The following is a 24,376-nucleotide window of genomic DNA, read 5'->3' as shown; positions in this document are numbered from 1 at the left end:
ACTCTTAGGAGAGGCAAAGAGTGAAACAAGGAAGGCTAAGCCATTATCACATCTATGAAATAAGTGCATCATGGAACTAACTAAATGAAAACAAAATGACAATAATTTGTCTTTTCAAGTGATAACCTATGCCAAATGCATGATAAAAAGAGACAACAATGTACATTTTTTTTTAATGGATTTTTCACTTTTGCAATTACATAAACCATGAATCAATACATATAAATCTAAAAATTAGATCTAAAATTGAATATAAAAAATATGCAAGTCTAAGAAGAGTCAAGTTCACCAAAATGTAAGGTGGTGAAATAGAGTTCACTAGTTTTTGCATGCAAACTAAGAATTTTAGGCCTATTCTACTCTTACATTGGAAGGAAGATGATCCACTAGGCTCGAGATGATTCAAGCACAAAGTGGATGCAATGGCCCTTTGTTGTTAGTTGAAAGTGACTATGAAAATGATGGATGAAGAATTGTAAATTAGGATGAGGAATTGGGCCTTTTTTGTGTGTAATGAACTGATAACCTATTCAGGAAAAGTATATAGTAATACAGGATGAGACTAACCTAGAGACAAAATTTGAGGCAAAATTGTAGGGACTTAGTCGCCTAGCTTGGTCCGCTCTCGTCAGTTTTGACTTCAATAAATTGCAGCCTATAGAAAAAGTCGTTCGATGATTCTACACCTCTTTTTGTAGCTTCGCCACCTATTCTCGCACATAGAAAAGAGAGGAAATCATTGGGGATAAAGGTGTTTGCCTAAGTCAAACCTCAATTTTGGAATTAACCTTGAAATAGAAATAAAATGAAGTTGAAAGGAAAGCATGTCGTTTGGTAGTAGAGGCTAGATCTGAAAATGGAAGTGTCTTATACCTTGATGATGCAAATGCTTATTTGAAGATGATCACGAATGTTGATGCAATAACATGATTCCACACAAAAGAACTATAAGGACACCACAAAAGACATGCTTGCATGAAGGTTGTTGAAGGTTGCCACAATGAAGAATATGGTGGGATGATATGCCTTGAATGTTGAATGCTTGAATGCTTGAATGCCTTATCCTTTGTATAATCATGTTCTTACCAAAATGAGGGAGGATACGTTGCTTATCTACCTCTCCCAAGCATTTTGGGGTGCAAAACTCAGAGCAGGATGACACGGGAAAAGATTTATCGCTCAACCTAGCTAAGTGTGCCATGGTTTAAATTTGGGGCCAAATTAAGGGGAGCGAGGCACCCTAGGCACTATGGTTCCTCCAAAGCAATCCCAAATTAGGACTTGAGGTCCTAAATGCGAAAGAGATGTTAGAATGATATGTTGAATTGGCTTGTGATGAATGGGACTAGAGGCGAGAGGTCATACATGCCAAAACAGGGCCTAATAGAGCAAGAAATTGTATAAGGATGCAATTTACGATGCTACAAAAGTATAGTAGGAGATTTAAAATGATCATAATGGTCACAAGTTATTTCACCAAGTGTATTAAAGCCATCCCCACTAGAAGGGCTACCATCAAATTTATAATTGGCTTTGTTGTGGAATATATTATTACAAGATTTGGGTTCCCAAGAAAAATATGATAGACAGTGAAACATATTTCAGATTTTTGGAGTTTATTGATCTTTGTACTAAGTATGTGATTAACCTATTATGTTGTTCATCATATTTTCTACATGAAAAATGTTAGGTAGGGTCTAACAATAAAAGTTTAATGAAGATCATTAAAATAATTTTGAGAAGGAATAAAGAGGCCTGGGATTCGAAATTAAGGTTAACACTTTGGGATGACCATGTTACACTCAAAAGGTCCATTGGGAAGTCACCATATAAACTAATATAGGATGCAAGACTGCAGGACAATGAAATATATTGTATTTTTGTTTGAAATTGTTAATGAAAAGAAACAACAAGAAGTTAAGTTTTTGTTTGATTACCAAAAATTTGAAGTGAGAGATTTGGTCCTAGTATAGGATGCAAGACTACAGGACAATTACATATATTGTATTTTTTATTATTATGAATTCTCATGAGGACGATTCATATATTCATTAAATGTATAGTTGAGGAATTTTAGGAATTGCTAGTGCATGGACACATTTTAAAACATTCTTCTTTCTAAGATTTTGTTCATTTTCCATTAGCATTAGTTTAGGTTTCTTTCACTTTGTTAGGTCTTGTGCAGCCATAGTTGTCCATAACTCATGGTGACGTATTTTGTTTACGTGCATGTTTTTGTTTGTGGTCCATATGCCATTTTTTTTTGGGTCCTCATTATGTTCTATTGGAGTGTGCATCTGTGAATAAGAGCCATTATTGGTCTACATCCCAAGATATTTTTGGATACTCCTGATCCTATAAATATACCATTGTTATTCAAACAAATTCAATTTCTATGCATGATACCTTGACTACACCTCATAATACATTTAAAGTCTAACGATACTCATTTATAATAATAATTTAACATGTAATATTGGGAACATATGTTAATCAACAATTCTTTTTGTGGTTTAATGACAATTCTTTTTAGCCATTTGTAGAAGAAAAATAAACTATTTAAAAATAGAAAGTGAAACAATTCAACTTATGACTTGAAAAGCCACATGACAAGTATTAGCTCGATAAGTTTATGGAATCTATTGTGACAAGAAAGTCATCAAAATACAATTTTTTTGAATTTTCAAAGATTGAGAGATTTCCATATTCTTGTTTTTAGCATTTTGGAGAGTGTTTTGAAAGTTAAAATTTAACAAACTGTTTTTTTATTTAAAACATATATTGTACATGTGAAATTTCATAATGCATTAATTAATGGCAAGGAAAATATCATCTCTATGAGATTTGGCTAGATAAGACACTTGGAATAATGAACTAGTATACTTATATTTAAAAAATATATGTAAAATATGCCAAGAGATATCTTATAATAGAAGGGAATCATCTGTAAAATAAATGTTCTTCTAAAATACTAAACACCAAGAATAAAAATCCATTAAAGTCATGCAAAATAGTTGGAGACAAGTGGCGAGGGTTCTATTTTGTTTGCAGTAATAAAATAGCACCTCCACAAAAGCTGAAACATGACATATTTCATGCATTTACCTGTCATTTGCATGTGAAAATGTTTCAAAAATGGATTTTTGTTTATGAACATTTTGATGTCATTGTAGATGCTTCTCGGCATAACTAGTATACCTATATTCAAAAAATATATGTAAAATATGCCAAGAGATACAAATCCATTAAAGTCCTGCATACAAAAAGCTGTAAATCTAGTTGGAGACAAGTGGCGAGGGTTCTATTTTATTTGGAGGAATAAAATAACACCTCCACAAAGGCTGAAACATGACATATTTCATGCATTTACCTGTCATTTGCATGTCAAATTATTTCAAAAATGGATTTTTGTTTACGAACATTTTGATGTCATTGTAGATGCTTCTCGGCATAACTAGTATACCTATATTTAAAAAATATATGTAAAATATGCCGAGAGATACAAATCCATTAAAGTCCCGCATGCAAAAAGCTGTAAATCTAGTTGGAGACAAGTGGCGAGGGTTCTATATTATTTGGAGGAATAAAATAACACCTCCACAAAAGCTGAAACATGACATATTTCATGCATTTACCTGTCATTTGCATGTCAAATTGTTTAAAAAATGGATTTTTGTTTACTGACATTTTGATGTCATTGTAGATGCTTCTCGGCATAACTAGTATACCTATATTTAAAAAATATATGTAAAATATGCCGAGAGATACAAATCCATTAAAGTCCTGCATGCAAAAAGCTATAAATCTAGTTGGAGACAAGTGGCGAGGGTTCTATTTTATTTGGAGGAATAAAATAACACCTCCACAAAAGCTGAAACATGACATATTCATCATTTACCTGTCATTTGCATGTCAAATTGTTCCAAAAATGGATTTTTGTTTACATACATTTTGATGTCATTGTAAATGCCTCTTAACATAATGACATAATTATGTAGTTTTACCCAAACCAAAAAACCTCATTTTTTTAGTCTGTGGAGGATAAGAATCTAAGAATCTAATAATACGCATATTTGGACCTCATTAGAAAGAAAAATCATGTAAATTGAGACAAATCTATCAACTAAATAACCAAAATCAAGTCCATAAACACAAACTTATGATGCTTCATATTAATCATTCAACTAAAAGTAAACATTCTTGAGAATAATTATATGTAACACTTCTGACCTCCCCTTTTACGAGTCTACTTAAAGTCTAAGAGAGAATAACATTATACGCTGAAAAGGACTCACCATTAATAACTATCTTATAAGAAAGAAAATGAAATTTTCTATAAGCTAACACTTTTAACTTCCTTTTTCCACTCTAACCTTAGACAACAATAAAGTAAAATATTAACATATTGAACAATTTTTTTTTTCAACGGTTCCTCTTAACGGAAGATTTGGTTTATTCTCTTCGAAAGAGTGTTTTGTTGTTTTGTTCCTTCCTTTCCCTTTAAACCCCGCATTGGGCCCCTCCATTAACCCTCCACATTGGTCATTAACCTAACGTTAATAACCACGTAGGTAGATTTGACAAAGGATGACCACAAGTTAGGTCTCTTGACTCCTAAACGTTAAGAGAAACTTTACAAGCTGGAGGGCACATGAGAGTCACCATGGGACCTCAAGGCTAGGAAGGGGCGCAATTTGTGAGGCTTCCAATAAAAAAATAAATAAAAATAAAATACAAAAAATAAGTTAAAGCAAAAAATAATTGCTGCTACCTATGCTGCTTCGTTATTTTTGTGCCATCTTGTATTTCTGGTGGGTGGGACAAAAGCAGATGATTGAAGTCATGATTGGGCGAAGCAGATACTCATCCTAGGAAATTGGACGGCTACAGTGATTAAAGTCGCAGGATCTTTAACATCCGCTGCTCGTTGCATTCGCCGGACATAGAAGAATAGGAAAATCAACAGCCAGCCTTATATCCCTGCAACTCCCAGCATAACGGGCGGCCAGGATTTAAAGACCCAGGTAAACGGATCCGATTCCTGACTTTTATGTCTGGCAACAACTATGGATAGCAATTTAGTTGTATTTTTGAAGGAAATTCCAATGGGTTATTTTTAAAAATTATTGAAATCATCTGCCGCCGGTGAGGAGTTCGAATCCCATTTTGTTTGGCCGGACAGAACTTCGTGTTGACGGGTCTTTTACAGTCATCATATGAGCATTTGTTATTTTCGTGATCATAAATGTGATGTTTTTCTTTTTGAGGCGAGGATAAGGTATTTCTGTGTGGCAAGGGTTTTGTAAATTTAGAGATCGGTGATGGATGGCATTGGGCTGCGCATGCCTGCGGGCTGGTGTTTTATTGTAAATAATATTTTGATGCAACTTTTTTTTTATTGGAATAGAAAAAACTATTGGCCATTAGCAGTAATCGATTTTCAAAAAACTGTAAACTGCATTCTCGTGTCTTATTATTTTTTGATTAATAGAAAAATATGCAACTTCCAATGAAAATAAACTGACTTACTATATTCGATCTGTGCTAGGGTTAGGAGCTGAGGAATTGTTGACGCCTTTCTATTTGGAGGAGAAAGCGGCAGATTTTTATTCGAGAATATTTAAATTGAATTCGTAGAAGGGGCTAAGGAACACTAATTGAGTATATGGAGGGCGAATTAGGTCTTGTAGTTGCCGTCTGATAGATCGACAGGAGCTTTTTTGGTGTTATTTGAGCTCAGCTACGAAATTCATCGAAATTCATTGGTTCTGTGTAAAGCGGTTTGATAGAGGTTTAATTGAAGTTATGTGAGGAAGATGTCCGATACGGACCATCTAGACGCTGAATCACAGGGAATTCACAATCATCATGGCTATTATACTCACAGGCAACCCCATATGCATGGTGCTCCTCAGGGACATGTAGGTGCCCACCATGTGCATATGCATGATATGCACATTCAGGGCCAAATTGAAGGGCCTGTACATGGACACCCTGAGGCCCAGGTTCCAGGAGCAGATCCAGGGCACCTTCATATGCATTATATGCACGAGCATGCACACTCGCTTCACCATAGTGATGACAATGGTATGGGAGAAGAGCAAGATGAAGGCGGTGGTGACAATGATGGCATGGAAGCTGATATTCCCTCGGCTGGAGGTAATCTCGGAGATTCTCAGGTGATTGTACCTGTCCGGCCGCAGGCCACTAATCAACTCACTCTTTCGTACCAAGGAGAAGTATATGTATTTGATAGCGTTCCGCCAGAGAAGGTAACCCTGTTTTCTCTAGCTTGATTGTTGCATTCTATGTCAATTTAACATCAGAGAGAAAATAACTTGAATTGCTTCCATGTCAAAAGATTGTAACAAGCACTGCATTACTATTATCAGAGTTTAGTACTGTTTCATGTGCAATTTTAGTTATATTGATTGTATATTGAACTCATATAGAGTTTTTACTCCCACACGATATATTTCAAAGTTCAAAGTGACCTATTTCAGATCACCCTGAACCTTTTGAACCGTCACACATTTTTAAATTTTTGTGGATAATTGCTTTGTTTTGTTTGCTTATAGCCTTATATAATAACATTCTGGAATCTTAGAAGCGTAATTATCAATTTTCTCCTCAGGTCTTGTGTTTGAAACTTAATGCGTTCTTTTCCTCAAGTGGAAGTGTGGAAGTTGATCTTGTTTTCTGTTTTGCATATAGTTGTGTCAGATACTCTCTTCTGTAGTGAGTGTGGTGAAGGCTATATTCTATATGTGAGCTGCTTCCTTTTTGGGAACTTGAGTGAGTAAATGGTATTGAAAGTGAATCAAACAAAGGGGCAACTTTAAAACCTTAACTTTGAGATAATGATTTTCATTCTCTGGTGAAAAATATGATTATTATAACTACACTTGGACAACTAAAACTTTTCAAAGAAGCAGTCTTAATTTTTTAATATTTTCCCTATTGTGTGCTTGTTCACCTTTCCATGAATCAGTTGAAATGCTTGTTCACCTCTTCATAGATCAGATGAAACACTTGTTTACCTTTCCATGGATCAATTGAAATTGTTTCACCTTTCCATGGAATAGTTGAAACTTCTCGTGCAACTCAAGCAATAAAAATGAAAGGAAGACAAAGTAGAACGCTCCAAACTATTTGAGATTTCACTTCTCAAATGCTATTATTAGAGATAAACTGTACCTTTTTTGAGTTTTTACTTGACAAGGATGAATACTATTGGCATCTTGTTGGGACTGGTCCTTTTGTGTGTATTAAACAGGATAGAATTCTAGGCATATTATTATCATTCTATTTCTTTGTTGTAAACATGCCATTGGTACATTTTAGTAGTTCTTTTTTTGTTAAATGCATTTAATATAGAGGTCTAATTCTGCAGTCTGATAGCACAAAGGAAGGCTTGTAGATCAGTTATGTTAGTTATTTTTCTGCAAGAATTGATGAGTTTGAAGAGAGTCCGTGCCATGTATCATAGGACATACTTCAACTTATTTAATTTGGCGAATCCTTAAATAATTACACAACTTTTTGTGTTGTGCAAGGAAGATTTGGCTGATTAAAGAGTGAAGCCTTCTTTAGAATCTCATGAATTTTTACCATTTATGCACGAAACAAATATGTTAATTTTTATTTCCACTTAGTTAATGCTTTATAGCAACTAAGAAAGGATATTTTGGAACTCCCTAAGTGACTTATTGGGATGAATTGCAAAGAAGAACAATAACCTGAAATAAAACAATTCATAACTCGAAATTCAAAGAATGCAAGGCCTTTGGATCCTCACTATATTCATATGAAATTCTAAATTATCAACTTTATATGGAAAAGGAAGAAACAAAACTGACTATTTCTGTAATTGTTTATATAATTGAACTAGATTCTAGAAGAACAAAATAATTGATTTTAATTGTCTTGATCCCAAATGCTAGATCAGTTACAAAAACAAAAACATAATTGATTTTAATTTTTTTGACCCTAAATGCTCTGAAACCACTGTGTCAGAGATTTTAGAATACTGCAACAATACTATATTTTCTATTATACAAAATAATTGTTGGAGTTGATAGCTAACTCCACAACTCCCAAAAATCACCTGCAACCAAATGCCTATCACATCTGAAAAGAAAAGGCCATGATTGATGCTATGCAACCTTGAGAGATAATTGATCCAAATATGAATCTGATATTGAGATTAATCTGTTCATGAATTGGATTGATTGCAATGAATGCTAATAAAAGCATAAAGATGAAACCCTAGAGGAAGATTAAAAGAGAGCTTGACCAAGTGCCTTTAATGTAATTAACGAGACACCATGTGCTAAATATGGCTCAATCTAATAAAAGGAAAACCTAATTAGGTGATTATCCTAATTACTCTAACAATAATACTGTGCTTTAGTTCATTTTTTTTTACAAGTAAATATGCAACTAAGGGGGCCACACCTGAAATACAAAAGTCTTCATGAACGACATACACCAAAAACCCCCCAAAAAGGTGCATTCAAAACATTGCTTGCCACCCACAGATTACCTAAAGCATGTTGGCCTGAAAATGCCTAATCACTCATCTCCCGTTCCTTCGTCCTACACAATAGTGACACCAAAACTAGTGCCAGGGGCTGCACGCGTTCGACAGGGTGCCCAGTCTTAATGATCTCCTTGAGTAGCTCCACGCTGACCAGCACTTGTTGCCATCGTGCTTCCTCGTCCATTTCAGTTTGCCAGATAATGAAGGGAATCCACAACCCATTATACAACAGTGTTAATTTTGGCCATGGTCTGCTTCTTAGTGAGAGCCCCACTCCTCCAACTGCCATTTCCAGCACTTGTTGCATTTCTAGCCTCCAATAGGCCTTTACTGGTTTTAGCATCAAATCTTTAACATTTTTTTTTTCCCTTCCTAGCCTCGAAGAACCAAGCCATAAATATTGAGGCAATGTCGTTATCTACTCTAAATTTGTTTTTCGACTGTAGAAGCACCTCCCTATAAATGAGCTTTATCGTCTCCAAAATCTTTGGCTCCTTTGCATTGAAAACCTTATGCAGTTGGTAGTCCGTCATTGGACCCCTAAAGGCCATCTGCTTGTCTTCCACATTTAGGCATATGGTCTCCTCATGGCTAATGATGTGTTTTCTCTGCATCGAGGGGGAAATAAAGGCTCCATCTGCGCCAATCCATCCCCCACAATAAATTCTCTCATAGTTGCCCTGCCACCATTGATAGATATTGCCTACAAATGGCCAATCATGCTCCTCAAGCTTGCTTGAGGCTTCCCAACAATTTGCTAGTTCAATACTTGCTTGATTTGTCTTCATTTCAGTGGTACCATTTTGAAGCTTCCTTGCCCTTTTGTTGCCAAAATTCTTCCTTATTTATTGTGAATGACACAACTTGCCCCAAATGGATCACCCAACCCTCCTTTGGGGTGTTGGGGGGGGGGTGATTTGGATATCCGCTCTCTTAGGCGATAGGGGATCAACCTAAGAGCACCCATAAATGGGGGTGCCTTAATTCATTTTGTTCAATAATACATAACACCAATTTATAGGATTTACATCTCCCATATTATAGGAGAGTTCTTATGACCACTCTTTTACATAGATAATTTGTTCTAACAACTTCGTGATATGGATGGACATTAAGCTCCTCGTGGCATCCTTTCTTATCCAACCTTAGATCCCCTCAATTTCCCCCTCCTTAGCCCTCATCTTCCCTTTCATCCCTTGCCTTCCTCTTCCTTAGCTTCCCCCTTTTCTGCCTTCCCCCTTTCCTTCCTTTCCCTCTCTTCCTTGTATCTTTTTCCTTTTTGTTTTCCCTCTTCCCTCTTTCTTCTTGTCATGTACCCTCTAGCCTAGCTAGGTTATCTCTCTCTCTCTCTCTCTCTCTCGTGTTTCCTTTTTGTGCTCTTTTCTTATATTTTTGCTTTCTCTTATTTTTGAGTTCGTTTCTTTTTGTTTCTTTTCTTCTTTTTCATTTTTTCATATTTATATATACATATATATATGAGTATGAATATATTTGTATTTATATTCATACCCATATATATGTATATATTTATTTTTCTTCAATATATATATAGATATATAGACCCTTGTATCTATGTCCATATTTATCTTAGTGACTCTTTATAGTAGCTTTTGCGTTTTGTCTTTTCTTTTGTTTTTACTCTTATTTAGGAGCTCTCTCTCTTTTTTCTTCGCTCTTCTTTTATTTATTTTCATGTTTATATATTTATACATATATTTGAGTTTGTATAAATATCTTTTTCCTTTTTATTCATACCCTTATATATGTATATACACCCATATATGTAGAGCCTAAATGCAAAAGCTACTATATACAGCCATATATATATAGCTTTTGCATTTTGTCTTTTCTTTTGTTTAGATTTATTTTCTTCTTTTTTGTTTCTTTACTTTTGTTTTGCTCTTATTTAGGAGCTCTCTCCTTTTCCCTTCTCTCTTCTTTTATTTATTTTCATGTTATATTTTTACACATATATTTGAGTATGAATAAATATCTTTTTCTTTTTTATTCATACCCATATATATGTATTTGTTGCCATACATATATATATTTGATTTTGATTTTGTTATTTTTTCTTCTCTTTTAATTTTTTCATTCATCTCTTTATTTATTTATTGGTCATGCGTTTTTTCTTTATTTGATTTTATAGTTCTTGTTTCATTGCATTTCCCTCCTTGGTTTTTGTGTCCCTTTCTTGGGAATTTGTGCCACTCATCCCCCTCTCTCTTCCTTTTTATCTGGCATTGGTCTGCAATTACATACATTTTTCTCCCACAACTCTTTTCTTGATGATGAATCACAGAGTGTGATTTGAAACGTTGATGCAAAAAACTCCTACACAGCTGAATCCAAAAGCATATATCAATTTAGCATGGATTGTGGAAATCTCTCTAACTCATAATACAATCACTACAAACAATATTACAACAAATATTACAACATTATATTATCCTATATACATGATATCATAATGTTCAAGCTAACAAACTTATCACAAGGGATCCATGACTAGATCCAGACAAATAATGAATGACGTAATATTTGTAAGAGACCCCCTTATTATATCATTATCCAACCGGGGATAGGTAGACTAACAATACTTCATGAATACGTTCAATAATTCATCAAAAACACAAGGTATGATGTAATGCCCCTGCGGGAGAAGGAAGCATCATTGAATACATTATATATATTTATTATTTATTCCTTGTTGAGTGTTGATTGTGGTTTAACAAAACAAGGATGAAACCCCACAAGGTTTGAAATTAGAGGCCGAAAACACCCTAATTTCTATTATTGAGTTAGTGGTCAAAAACCTTTGATTCAAGCAGATTTGGAGACAATTGTAATGTCCCCTTTTGGTATTGCCCTAAAATCACAAATTCCATTCAAAGAAGGAATGTAAGATCGTTAGAGGTATAACTTTACCATGTAAACTGCCTTTTAACAAGATAAGCCCTGATTTAAGTCGTGCAACCATATTAAACAAATATATATATATATACAAAACAAGGATGAAACCCCACAAGGTTTGAAATTAGAGGCCGAAAACACCCTAATTTCTATTATTGAGTTAGTGGTCAAAAACCTTTGATTCAAGCAGATTTGGAGACAATTGTAATGTCCCCTTTTGGTATTGCCCTAAAATCACAAATTCCATTCAAAGAAGGAATGTAAGATCGTTAGAGGTATAACTTTACCATGTAAAATGCCTTTTAACAAGATAAGCCCTGATTTAAGTCGTGCAACCATATTAAACAAATATATATATATATATATATATACATATACGGATACTTACCCTCTTGGCTTCAAATGATAGGCACATTGAACATCTATCATGGAGTGGTCTACCTAGTGGAATGCTTGTATCTGCACCCCCTATCCATATTTTCTTGTTCATCCTCTTTGATGAGCACGATGGGTTTCAATCAAAGGCTTTCCCTACCAACCAATCCACACTATGGAGCCCCTCAAAAATCATATAAGGCACATTGAGCCTATGCCTTCCCATCAAGCCCAAGAGCATGAAATGAACACCTAGTCATTCGGCCTCTTGGCCCCACCCAGGGTTGGTGTACTTGATGGGATCCAGTGCTGCTGCCTCCTTATCATGTATTTCCATTCTCCCCTCCATAATGGGATACCCTTCATGCATTTGTTGTTTAATTATTCTTGGTGGATCAATTAGTCTTAGTCAAACCAAATTTTTTATCGATATAAATACCACAATGTGATCTTAAAGTCTGCGATTCCATCTTGTAAAGGTTATCGCTTCCCTTGAGTCTTTTGTAATGGTCGGATTGTGAAGTCTTACTCGTAAGACAATTTGTTTTTGAACGTGTATATATATCTAAATTTATTTATTATTTATTTGTTTTCTTTAAGGTAGGTGGAGAGACGTATCTTGGGGGCATGATAGTCCGCCCTTCCCAAAATTGTTTGTCTTCAAGCAATGTCAATTAAATCTTTTCAATGAGGATCCCTAAACTAGCCCTTGGATATTTGAAAACTAAGTTCTCGTTGTCGCGTATGGTGCCATTGTTATAGATCAATGCCACTCTAATCACAAACAATTTGAGATGGTTGCTACTACCACCTAGGAAATGATCTTAGCTTTAATCATTTTGGTATATAGTTTTGAAACTAATACAATTTTGTGGCCTTGTCACTAGTGATTGACGAGAGGATGCTTCTTGTCCTCCAACCTCCTGTGTCTCTGTCCTTCAATAGGTTTGCTACTTAGCAATTTAGATTTTGAGGCCCAATTTTAGAATGCCCCATTAAAGATGGATGTTGCTTACAAGTGATGGCGTGCCCAATTACAATTGAAGCAATTATTTAATTAATTTATATTTTATTAATAATTATTCTTCAAACTTTGATGTTAAAAAATATGAACACTAGAATTAGAAAAAGTAATTATGACTTCATTCCAAAGCTAAGTCTTGTAGATAAAATCCACACCTCCAAAAATTAATTGGTCAATAATAAATTGGGAGGCATCACTTGCATTGGAGATGACATGATAACCAGGCCAATTCACTCTCCCTAGCATGGTTGAGCCACCTCTACTATTGGTGTATTCACCAAAATATAACATCTCCATAGAAAAGTTTCCATCGTATTCTGACCAACCAATGGGACTGATCAAAATGTTGATAATAGATTGCATGAACATAGTGTGAGAGTATTTCCCCCACAGTCTTCTTAGGTATGTGTTGATTGATGTTGTCACAGATTGTAGATCTGGTACAACACTTATTCTACAATTGTGGATGGAAATTCTAGTTTGTTTGTTGCGAATCATCTTTCTTAGGCAGTTAAGGTGTTCTCTTTGCAGCTCATGGGGTGTATGGCAATGATGTCGCTATTTTGGATGACCGCCATTGTATTGAACAATAGCATGATAGGATTCATGTAGATCTTCATCATACTTTCTCCTTTGATGCCCTATAATAATTCACAATAGACTATTCTATTGCCGACTACATTATTTAAGGTCACAATATTGGGTAATAATAGCTTTCTTTGTAGGATTCACAAATACTTCACAACATACAACTTCCTTTAATGTGACCTTAGTGAACAAAACTTGAACATGACTGTGGAATTCCCTAATAGTATCAAGTGGCAACTACCCTCTATCAATATCCTTCAATAAGTTAAGCACGTCTTTGAACACCTCGATTCCATCTAGATCCAATGTAGCATCCATGTAGGACGTGCTCATAGCAAACAAATATCTGTTTTGTGAATTCACCTCGTTAATTGTGCTTCCCCTATAGCCAGCTCCAACCCTTACAAAATTGCAATCCATGCTAAGATAGTCTTTATATTTTTTACCTTGGTGGTCATGCCCATGTTTATGTTCAAACTTCATATAGAGGTGTGGAAAAATTGAGGTAGATTTGTTGGATGCCTGGGAGCTAATATTTTGTAGGCTTAAGCAGATGACTTGCACGTGTGGTTGAGAGGGCCAAAAGAAATAGATGGTCAACATAGCAGTTTCTTACTTGTTAAGTTCAGGTGTATTGTGGAACCCCACCATTTCTGTGGTTCTATGTTGGCACGACCCTTTGCACCTAAGCACCAACACCAAGGAGAGCTTACATAGCTGGCTCAAATATTCTTAGCAGGAATCTACTATTCTGGAGGAATAGACTCTCCACCCAAAATCTGAAATTCTGAAATTTATATAAAAGAATCTTGATTCTTAATTTAATGTTGAAATTTGCTAGTAGCAGGAAATATTCCAAAATATTGTGGTTATAAGTTCTTTATTCTAAGATGTGTTGTAACTTATTTCTTGTTATTTTTATAGCTTACTGTAACATTTTGAGATGTGCTATAATTTCCTCATTTACTCTTTGTAATTCTTGTATTAGGATTCATTGTAACTCCATTTTAATATTCTTGAAAAGACTAGTTTAGTTCCAATGACACTATTGTCACACGTAATTGTCCTGTCCCAATATTTAAATACACTTAATAATACAACACAATAAAAATTTCCTTTTCAGGCTAAATACAAATCAGGATTATAACAATGCCCCTTCCTTGAATTGCTTGTCCTTGAAGAAATTTGTAGAGTTGGATGCTGAATAGTTTTATAAGCCTTTCTAACAACTTTTGAGCTCCTCTTTTTGATGAAGAACATTGTTTCGTTACCAAAGGGTCAAAGATTATAATCATGAAGAACATTGTTTCAGTTTCTTATTTTTTCAGGCCATCTGATTCTGTTGCCTTTAGGCAGCAAATCGTAAATCTTTTGTTGGCTTATGTTTTTTATTGGGTTTCTAGGTTCAATCAGTGCTTTTGCTCTTGGGAGGCCGTGAAATACCTCCTGGCATATCAAGCATGCCTATTCACACTCATCAGCATCAAAAGGTACAAATTTAGTAGCCTTTTTGTTGGTGATCATTCATTGGTCCTTTTTTCTTGTTTGTTTGACATGAATATTGCAATATGTGCTATAGGATGACTCTTTGAATCCTTTTTCTCAGGTTTTGGCAGATATTCCACAGCGTTTGAACCAGCCACAAAGAATTGCATCACTCACTAGATTTAGAGAAAAGCGTAAGGAGCGTTGTTTTGATAAAAAGATTCGTTACACTGTACGAAAAGAAGTTGCTCTTAGGTATAGACTATTTTCATTTGCATTGTTTTCTGAAAGATCTTTGTCTGAATTTATCAGGCATGTTATTTGATATACAGCATTAAAGGAGTTGGCAAATTGAGCGAATATTGATATTTATCATTGCTTTTCGATCTTGAATTGAAGATTCTGTTGCCTTGATTATCTTTCCAGGTTCTGTGAATGTAAACTAATCTGTAAATGTAAAATATGTTTTCGTTGGTAAAATTTCTGTAGTTTAGAACTCCGTATGGGTATTTTCCCTCAAACATTGCTCAAGTCTGGCACTTGATTCCTTCCTTTGAATTTGAAAAGTCTTCAGATAATGATCATCTCTGTAGTCTCCTTAGTTTATTTTGTGAAACCATCGTTTATTGATTAATAGCATCTATCCTCGGTCACATTGTAAGCATTTCTTTACTGCTATGTTCCAAGGTGTTTCTGGGATGGGGATAGCAGGAAACATGGAACCATATATCTAGGATGGCAGGGGTAGGAAGCCTTTTTTGGGCAGACAATTAAAAAATAAGGAAAATTTAAAAACTTGAAAAACAGATGAAATTTCAATTATTCATATGAGAAGACAGTCACAATACTTATTATATGTTAGGAAAATTATACAGGTTGAATAAAGTTCAAACCATTTCCTACATAACCCCATGATAGAAAAGCATGCATACAAGCTTACAACATAGCCATATGCAAAGATCAAAGACATACCACAAAATAACTCAAGGTATACCCCAGGAAAACCCTCAAGAGGGAAAAACCCAGCCTCCAAAAGCATCTACACTCTATGTATTATTCAGCAATGGAAACATTACAATGCACTTAATACCTATGAAAGATCAAGCTCCTCCAATGCAGCCTCTATGTGTCCAAACATGTATTCACACATCCCATGCCGTTTATTTCATATGCACTCTTTGAAGAGAGCTCAATAAATGGCAACCACGCCAAACAATTAAACAACCAACCAGCCAACCTCAACCACTAAACACGTGCTTGCTTTTATAGAATCTAAGTCACACAAAACAACTAAGTTGTACGGTAAAACCATGTGCCTCAAAACCATTGACCCTGCATTTGCTTTTTGGTACTAAGTTTCATAAATATTAAATATTTTATTTTTTCCCTTGCAACCCACACATAAAACATTTAACCAATATGGCCAAATGCACATCCTAATGATGCACCATGAATACATATTTATTTTACATAATTAACATAATTCATTTTTGTGCAAGGTGTACAACACTCCATTCCTAACATTATATATACATAACATTAGACCTGAATTGAGAATTTATAGGAGTTGACACACAAATTAAAACAATTTTATTGTTGTTTTGAGTTTTAGTTTTCAATGTCCATTTATGACAAATACAACAATAGGCTGAAAGACAACAACTACAAAATGCAATAGAAAAGCAATATAGCAACTAGATCTATTGATGTTGTGCCTGATCCTTAATTGACAAAAATGTAGAAAAACAATATAGCAACGAGATATATTGCTGTTGTGTTTGATCTTTGCTTGTATCAAAATCAGAGTCTTAAACTAAGTCACTTTGAATATGAGGGACTGACTCATCAAATAGTACTCCAATCAATCCCTTCTATATCTCTCCATCAATTTGTGTGGCATCTTCAATATTGAAATTTCAACTTGTGTTTGGAGTTTGATGATACTTAGGAAGGAGTATGTTGATCTTGAAGTCACAAGGTACTATGCATGACCACCAACTTCTTCAAGAGTTAAGCCTATTTTCCTAAATGATTGTTTGGGGTTGTGTGTACCAATTTCTCTTTGTAGCATAGGAATTGACAATTTGTGAAAGGTGGTGAATGACAAGCATCCTCCATTCTATTAGATTTTACCATCCCTTTTCCACCATTCAATAGGAGCTATAGTCCTAGCTCATGTGTATCTAAAATAATTGAAAACATAGAGAATGATTTCAAAGATATTCAATATTGAAATAAGGAGCTAAAGTCTCCTTAAATAAGAGATTACAAAGATCTATCTGTAAAGAATAAGATCGACAACTAAGAAAAGCTGAGGATAAGAACTTAATTGAAAGAATAAAAGAATATTCTTGAAGTCTATCTTGATAACTTAATTGACCATTATAAACTAAATAATACAATATTATTTTAATACCCTCCCTTGATCAATCAACTAACTACGACAAGTTTGTCTTGAAATTTTACAAATTTGTCTGGACTCAAGGACTTGGTGAGAATGTCTATAGTCTAATCCTCAGTTGGTATATATTGCAACATTAGTGATCCATCTTCTACAAGTTGTCATATGAAATGACAATGAAGCTCCACATATTTTGTACGCTTGTGGAAGACTGGATTCTTGGCAAGCTTTAGCACCCCTTGATTGTCACAAAATAAGGGTGAAGGCTCTGCTTGTGACATGTGCATGTTAGAGAGCATCCTCCGAAGCCAGTCTGCCTCACATGTTGCTTTGACAATTCCTCGATACTTTGCTTTTGTCAAGGAAAGAGCTATTGCTTGTTGCCTCTTACTAGTCCATGTGATTGCACTCCTACCAAGATTGAAAACATATTTAGAAGTAGACTTCTTGTCATTGATAGAACTTGCTCAATCTGAATCTGTGAACCCAACCAGCCTAGGATCTTTGCTTCTGCTATACAGAATGCCAAAGTCAAGTGTACCTTTCACATATCTTAGTACCCGCTTCACTGCAACCCAATGTTCTGCCTTGGGGCTGTCATGAAATGAGAAATGTAACTCACAACATAACCCAAATCAGGTCTAGTGGCAGTAAGGTAGATAAGACTGCCCACTATTTGCCTAAATGTTGACTCATCGATCACGTTTGAGTTTGTTTTGGCTGAAAGCTTCAACCCTTTCTCCATAGGTGTAGAAGAGATTTTTGCAATATTTCATTCTAAACTTTTCTAGCGAACTCGTGGCATATTTAGATTGAGAAATAAAAATATCACCACCCGTTTGCCAAACTTCCACACCTAGGCAATAATGGAGAAGTCCTAAGTTTGTCATATCAAAAGCTAGACACATATTCCATTTGATTTGCTTAAGCAAATGCGCCCCACTACCTGTAATGATAATATCATCCACATTCATGACTAGAAGAATAATATCATTACCTATGCTTTTGACATATAAATTGGGATTGGAAGGACTTCTCTGAAACCCCTGGTCATCCTAATATCTGTCAATCTTTATGTACCATGCCCTAGTTGCCTGTTTCAGGCCATAAAGAGATTTCATTAGTTTGCATACGTGATGCTCATTTCTTGCAACTTGAAAACCTTGAGGCTGTGTCATGTACATTTCTTCCTCCAAAATCTCCATTGATGAAGGCACTCTTAACGTCCATTTGATTGACTTTTCCGCCAAATTATGCTGCCATGGCTAGAATTAGATGGATGGTGCCCATATTTGTTGTAATAGCAAAGGTCTCCTCATAGTGTATTCCTTCATTTTGTGAGAATCCTTAAGCCACCAACCATTCCTTGTATTTGTCAAGTGTACCATCGGATTTGTACTTGACTTTGACTTTTTACACCCATTTGTAGCCAATGGGTTTTTCCTAGTGGAAGATCTGAAAGGACCTAAGTCTTATTTTTTAAAAGACTTTGATGTTCGGATTCCATAGCCCATTTGTTTAAATAATTTGATATTAAACAAAGGAGACAAAGGCTCAAAGGGAGGATGGTACTCATACTAATGATGATGAGGAGATAGCAAGGATGGTTGTCTCCTTATTTGTTGATTTTCACAATAATGTTCATAATAGCTTTTGGGACCCTTTTGGGATTTTGGAGGTAATTCTTGAGGTGATTACTGACTTGGACCTGAATAAATAGAGATTACAAGACAATGTTTCTAATGGAAACTGACCGTTAGCAATTGTTACAACTGACGTTAAAAATAGAGACACTAAATAGAACTTAAGATGACAACTAAGATGACCATTATAGAAATAATATAATATTATATTAATACCCTCCCTTAATGGGTCATCATACTCACTACCCTAAGAAGACACTGCAAGTCTTTTGATCACAAACCCAAAGAGGGCTGCACCTTGTCTTCGGAACACTCTGCTGTTGCTGAGACCCTCCTTGGATCTATAGAATGTTAATGACCAAGAGTACCAGAGGCCATCCAACCTAATGTTAGGTAACAAAACTAAAACCAACAAAATCTGAAATCACTATTTTGAGGAAACATCGGCAAACCCTCCAAAGAGCAACAAACACAAATTTAGCAAAAACTACAAAAACTTTTGCAAATGAGCACTGAGCATTGTTCGCCTTGGCAACTCCAAAACAAATTGCAAGATTACCAAGTTTCCAGATGTTTGCCCCAACAACTCCAGGTGCAACCCAAACCAGACTGCAAGATACCATGATTTTTGTGGAAAAAACCATTTAACCCTTAAAATTGAAGTTACAAATCATCGTTTTTGTGGAAAAAATGGTAAAAACCAAAAAACAGGAACACCCATCAGAATTTTTTTGGGAAAAATTATAAACCCAAGAATAACAAAATCCCATGCTAACACTTCATGAATTATAGATGAAACACGATTTGTGAGGAGAAAAATAGATCAAAACCAAACAAGATTTTTTTAGGGGAAAAATCGATCAAAACCCACAATAATGTTTTTAGGAAAAAAAATTAAAAACCCCATATAGATAATTTTTGAGGAAAAAATTATAAAAACCCAAAATAATTTTTTGTGGAAAAAATTTATTAAATCTATCTAGATCAGGAGCTCAAAAATCTACAGAAAAAAAAGACCCATGATTTTCTAGAAACCCTAGCTGAAATCCGAACCCAAAAATCCCGATGATTTTAGCAAGAAATTGTTACCATGAAAGATGTCATAAAATGAAAAAAACTCGACGGTTTGAAAACGCGTCGTGGATAAATAAAAAATGCAGGAAAAAATAAACCCCTGTCGGCCGTGGAAAGCAGAAGGTTGAATCTGAGAAAATCCCGACATAGAATAAAAATAATTGTGGTTTTTGTAGATGAAGATAATCTTCACGTGGCTCATAGTAGAAATGTATCTTTCACGTGCGGGAAGAGGGTGCCGTGATCTATAAAACCCTCACCCCCCAAAAAAGGAAGAACTTTTGTACAAAACGAACAGATCAAAAACACGTAGAAAAACAACTTGAACCTGTTGCTCGATTTGCAAAGAGGACATCACGAGTTGCAGAAAAAACATGTGTGATAAAAAACGCACAAAAGCAACACCCGCAATCCAAAACAAATACTCCCACGAATTTGCAGAACCTGGCCTGCAAATCTTTTACAAACCCTTGAAAATTAGAGCCATGATTTTTTCGAAAATTCATGGACCTGCTCTGCAAGCAATTTTTTTTTCGAAAATTCACACGTGATTGCTAATTATTGAACCCTCCCAAAATATTGAGCGCTCCCGTGAGGGAGTCAAACCCAAATTGCCTTACGGTCTGATACCATGTTCAAATAATTCGATATTAAACAAAGGAGACAGAGGCTCCTTAAATAGAGATTACAAGATGGTGTTTCTAATAGAAACTAAGCGTTAACAACGGTTACAATTGACTCTAAAAATAGAGACAATAAATAGAACTGAAGATGACAACTAAGATGACCATTATAGAAATAATATAATATTATATTAATACTGTTCCCATTCAGGTTTACCTTTCGCCTCTAAACAATCTTGGGGTTTATAAACATTCTGAATGTTAGCCATAAGAGTAAAGTTTACTTTATTTTTCTTGCTCTTTCCTTTGGATGATCGACCCTTAACCAGTTCATCATCTTGATCACCGCTTAGTTCCCATTGTAGAAACACCTTCATCCAAATCAGTGTGGTCATCATGACTTGGGTTGCACTGAACTATATCATCTGGATGCTGATCCAGGTTTTCTTGAAGAAAATTTGCTGGTATTGGTACTTGCCTAGGAGATTCCACAAGTTCAGAATCGTCATAATCCCCCCTTTTGGTGTAGCCAATGGAAGCTGAACATCCAAATCTTTAGCCTTCAGAGGCCGATCTTCAGAACTCTTGATGTTAGAAGAGAGTTGAAAAAGCCCAACTTCATCAATCACTACATCCCTACTAAATGTTAGATGGTTAGTGTCCACATCAATTGTCACTATACCTTGTAAACATTAACTTTTGACTCTTAGAGTCAAGCTTGGTTTTTCGGCATCCGGAACCCAAACGTATGCAATAGAACCAAAATCTTTTAGATGGTTTCCTCCTAGACCATGCTTCTTTTGAGGTCTTCCCCTTGACAACTTGTGTCAAAGACTTGTTGAGAAGGTACATTGCAGTGAAAATTGCCTTAGCCCAAAACTTCTTGGGAACACTTCCGTTCTCCAACATACATCGGGCTATTTTTGTGATAGTACGGTTCCTCCTCTCAACTACACATTCTATTGAGGAGTATAGAGTGTGGTAAATTGGCGCTTAATATTGTGTTTAGAATAGAAGTCGATGAATTTGTTTGAACAAAACTCACACCCATTATTAGACCTAAGAGTGATGATTGCACATCTTGACTCTTTTTCTACTAAGTATTTAAACTCCTGAAATTCTTTAAACACTTCAGATTTTGCTTTTAGGAAAAACACCCACACTTTCCTACTAAAATCATCAACAAACAAGAGAAAATACTTCCCACCAGTGACCGATGCAATATTCATTGGTCCACAGACATTTGGATGAACCAACTGAAGGACCTTTGATGCTCTCCAAGCTCGTCCTTTTGAAAACAGAGTTTTGTGCTGCTTCCTTGCTTGGCAAGCTCCGCAAACACCTTGTAGTTGCTGCTAGATTTTAGGTAAGCCTTCTACCAAATTCTCTTGAGCGAATTGAGAGAGATAAGATAGATTGAGATGCCCATAACGCTGATGACAAAGAGTATTGATTGAAGATGAACTCTTTGTAGTCAATGCACGTTCCTGAACTTCTCTAGTGTCATCAAGTCAATACAACCTTTGATTTTTGATGCCAACTGCAATGATTATCTTGGACTTCTTGTCAACAAGATGACACTTATGTGCACTAAAGATGATGTCCAACTTGGGATAGTGGTGCTTAATCTAACTCACCGAGAGCCAAGTGAGCTCCATGCTCGGAACATGGTATACATTGAGAAAAACGAGATTTCTCCTTCCAGAGGTTATTTGAACATTGCCTTTGCTGACAACTGTATACACTTCACCACCACCGAAGATCATTGAATCTAAAGCAAGCCATATACGCAATGAACCAATCTTCCATGTTTGTAAAGTGGTGAGATGCTCCATAATCATTATACCATTTAGAAGAGTGTGCATGATTTTCTGGTCGCTTGGCAATGAAGGCATAGAAGGCTGACCTTGTTCTGAATGATCTATGATATGGGCCTTCCTCCTTGGTTGTATTTTTTGATCAGCCAACCGCTTTTTGTAGTGCTTCATGTGACCAAGTTTACCACAATAATGACATGTGATAGTCTTCAGATTCTTTGAAGTATCATCAGGTTTTCCTTGCCCTTTGTGATGAGTGGACTTGCCTTAGCCTTTGTCTTTGGTTGTAAAGGCTTGTTCTACACTTACTGATTCGTTGCTACTAGAGGTGATGTTGAGTGTTTTTATGAAATGCTCATATGATCATGGTAAGCTTTTCAATGTTATGACGACCATATCTTCTTTTTCCATCTTGTGACCAATGACCTCCAATTGATTGTGGATGCCTTTGATTTTCATCAAATGATCTTGCAAAGGCATTTTCTCATCCATCATTATTGAGAACAACATGTTTTTGAGGAAGAAGGCCTTGCCTTTATCTGACGTTTCGAGTAGAGATTTCAAGTGAGTCCCAATTTTTGTAGAGGTCCTGCCTAAGGGAACCTCTAGAAGCATTTCATCAGTGACAAATAACTTGATGAACATAATAGCTTCATAATTATACTCATTAAATTTTTCTTGGTCTTTACCCACAGCCATTGGATGGGTTTATGGACCAAGGACTATTTGGTCATGGCACTTGTACTCGAAAATTGTGAGCATCTGTTGTTTCCAGGTGTTATAATTTTTGTCAGTGAACCTCCTGCTGCCTTGCAACATGATGTTGGGCAAAGAAGCCATCCCTCCCACTATAAAAAGGCAAAAAAAAAGTAACTTGCTGCTTTAAATGAAGACAATTAAATTTTTTAGGAAAACATTATTAAAACCCAAGCAACAATCAACACTTTCGATTTTTATTTATAAAAAATTGTCAAAAAAAAGAACATGAAACCTACGATTTTATTCAAAAAATTGTCAAAAATTCTGCAGATTTTTTTTAAAACAATTGAGTGTGACGTCCTGTTAGAAACCCTAGGCGTGTAGGAGGCTGATGATTTTGTAAAAATAGTCAAAAAAAGCTTGTAGAGCCGCTGTGTGAAAAAAGAACCTAGTTATGGCCCATCGTGAGTACAAAATGCTTGGAAATGCCACAATTTTTGATGAAAAATCGTCCAAAACAAAACACAAGGCTGCTGCGTGATTTTTCAATGAAACAAATTCACGATTTGAAGACCAAAGGAGGTTACAATTTTTGTAGAAAAAGGCCTGCGATTTGTATAGGGCTTGAAAACTCACAATTTTCAGAAAAAAGACCTATGATTTGTGTTTTTAAAATCCTTCCTCCCTCCCCCCCCCCCCCCCAAAACCTTTGTTCAATTCTGTACAGCAATATTTTGATAAATTTCTCTATCACGTGTGTGCAATTCGTCACTGTTGCAGTCTGTAGGATTGACACTCTCACTGATCCGAGGTTTTACAAATCCATGCTCTGATACCGTAAATAATTGAAAACACAGAGAATGATTTCAAAGATATTCAATATTGAAATAAGGAGGGAAAGTCTCCTTAAATAAGATATTAGGAAGATCTATTCGTAAAGGATAAGATCGACACCTAAGAAAAGTTGAGGATAAGAACTTATCTGAAAGAATAAAAGAATATTTCTAAAGTCTATCCTAATAACTTAATTGACCATTATAAACTAAATAATACAATATTATTTTAATTGTATCTAACAGATTGACAAAAGTGATCTATTTTTGTCAATGTATTGCTGCTTCCTTAGTGTTCTGTACATTTTCTGAAGGCCCTCTAGCCCTACATAAACCCATTTTTGACCTCTTCATCTCTA

General features: G+C 35.4%; 1 protein-coding gene across 3 annotated transcripts in view; it reads left to right on the top strand.

Moving 5' to 3' along the window:
* Positions 1–4,780: 4,780 nt before the first annotated feature.
* The window catches only part of LOC131033515 (GATA transcription factor 28), a 75,176-nt gene continuing 55,580 nt past the window's right edge, over positions 4,781–24,376 (top strand). The window contains exons 1-4 of one of the 3 annotated variants that reach the window (XM_057964745.2): positions 4,781–5,024; positions 5,549–6,272; positions 14,846–14,932; positions 15,049–15,182. In XM_057964745.2, the coding sequence (XP_057820728.2) occupies positions 5,817–6,272; positions 14,846–14,932; positions 15,049–15,182 (677 nt within the window). In that variant the 5' untranslated portion in view covers positions 4,781–5,024; positions 5,549–5,816. Of the gene's footprint in view, positions 5,367–5,548; positions 6,273–14,845; positions 14,933–15,048; positions 15,183–24,376 lie in introns of all 3 variants that reach the window. The other 2 variants (XM_057964746.2, XM_057964744.2) reach the window with 2 other exon arrangements.

This window comes from Cryptomeria japonica, chromosome 9, assembly GCF_030272615.1.
Source record: "Cryptomeria japonica chromosome 9, Sugi_1.0, whole genome shotgun sequence".
In the NCBI taxonomy this organism is placed as follows: domain Eukaryota; kingdom Viridiplantae; phylum Streptophyta; class Pinopsida; order Cupressales; family Cupressaceae; genus Cryptomeria; species Cryptomeria japonica.
The sequence above is the reverse complement of the archived record's forward strand: the minus strand, read 5'-3'. Positions and strand labels throughout refer to the sequence as shown.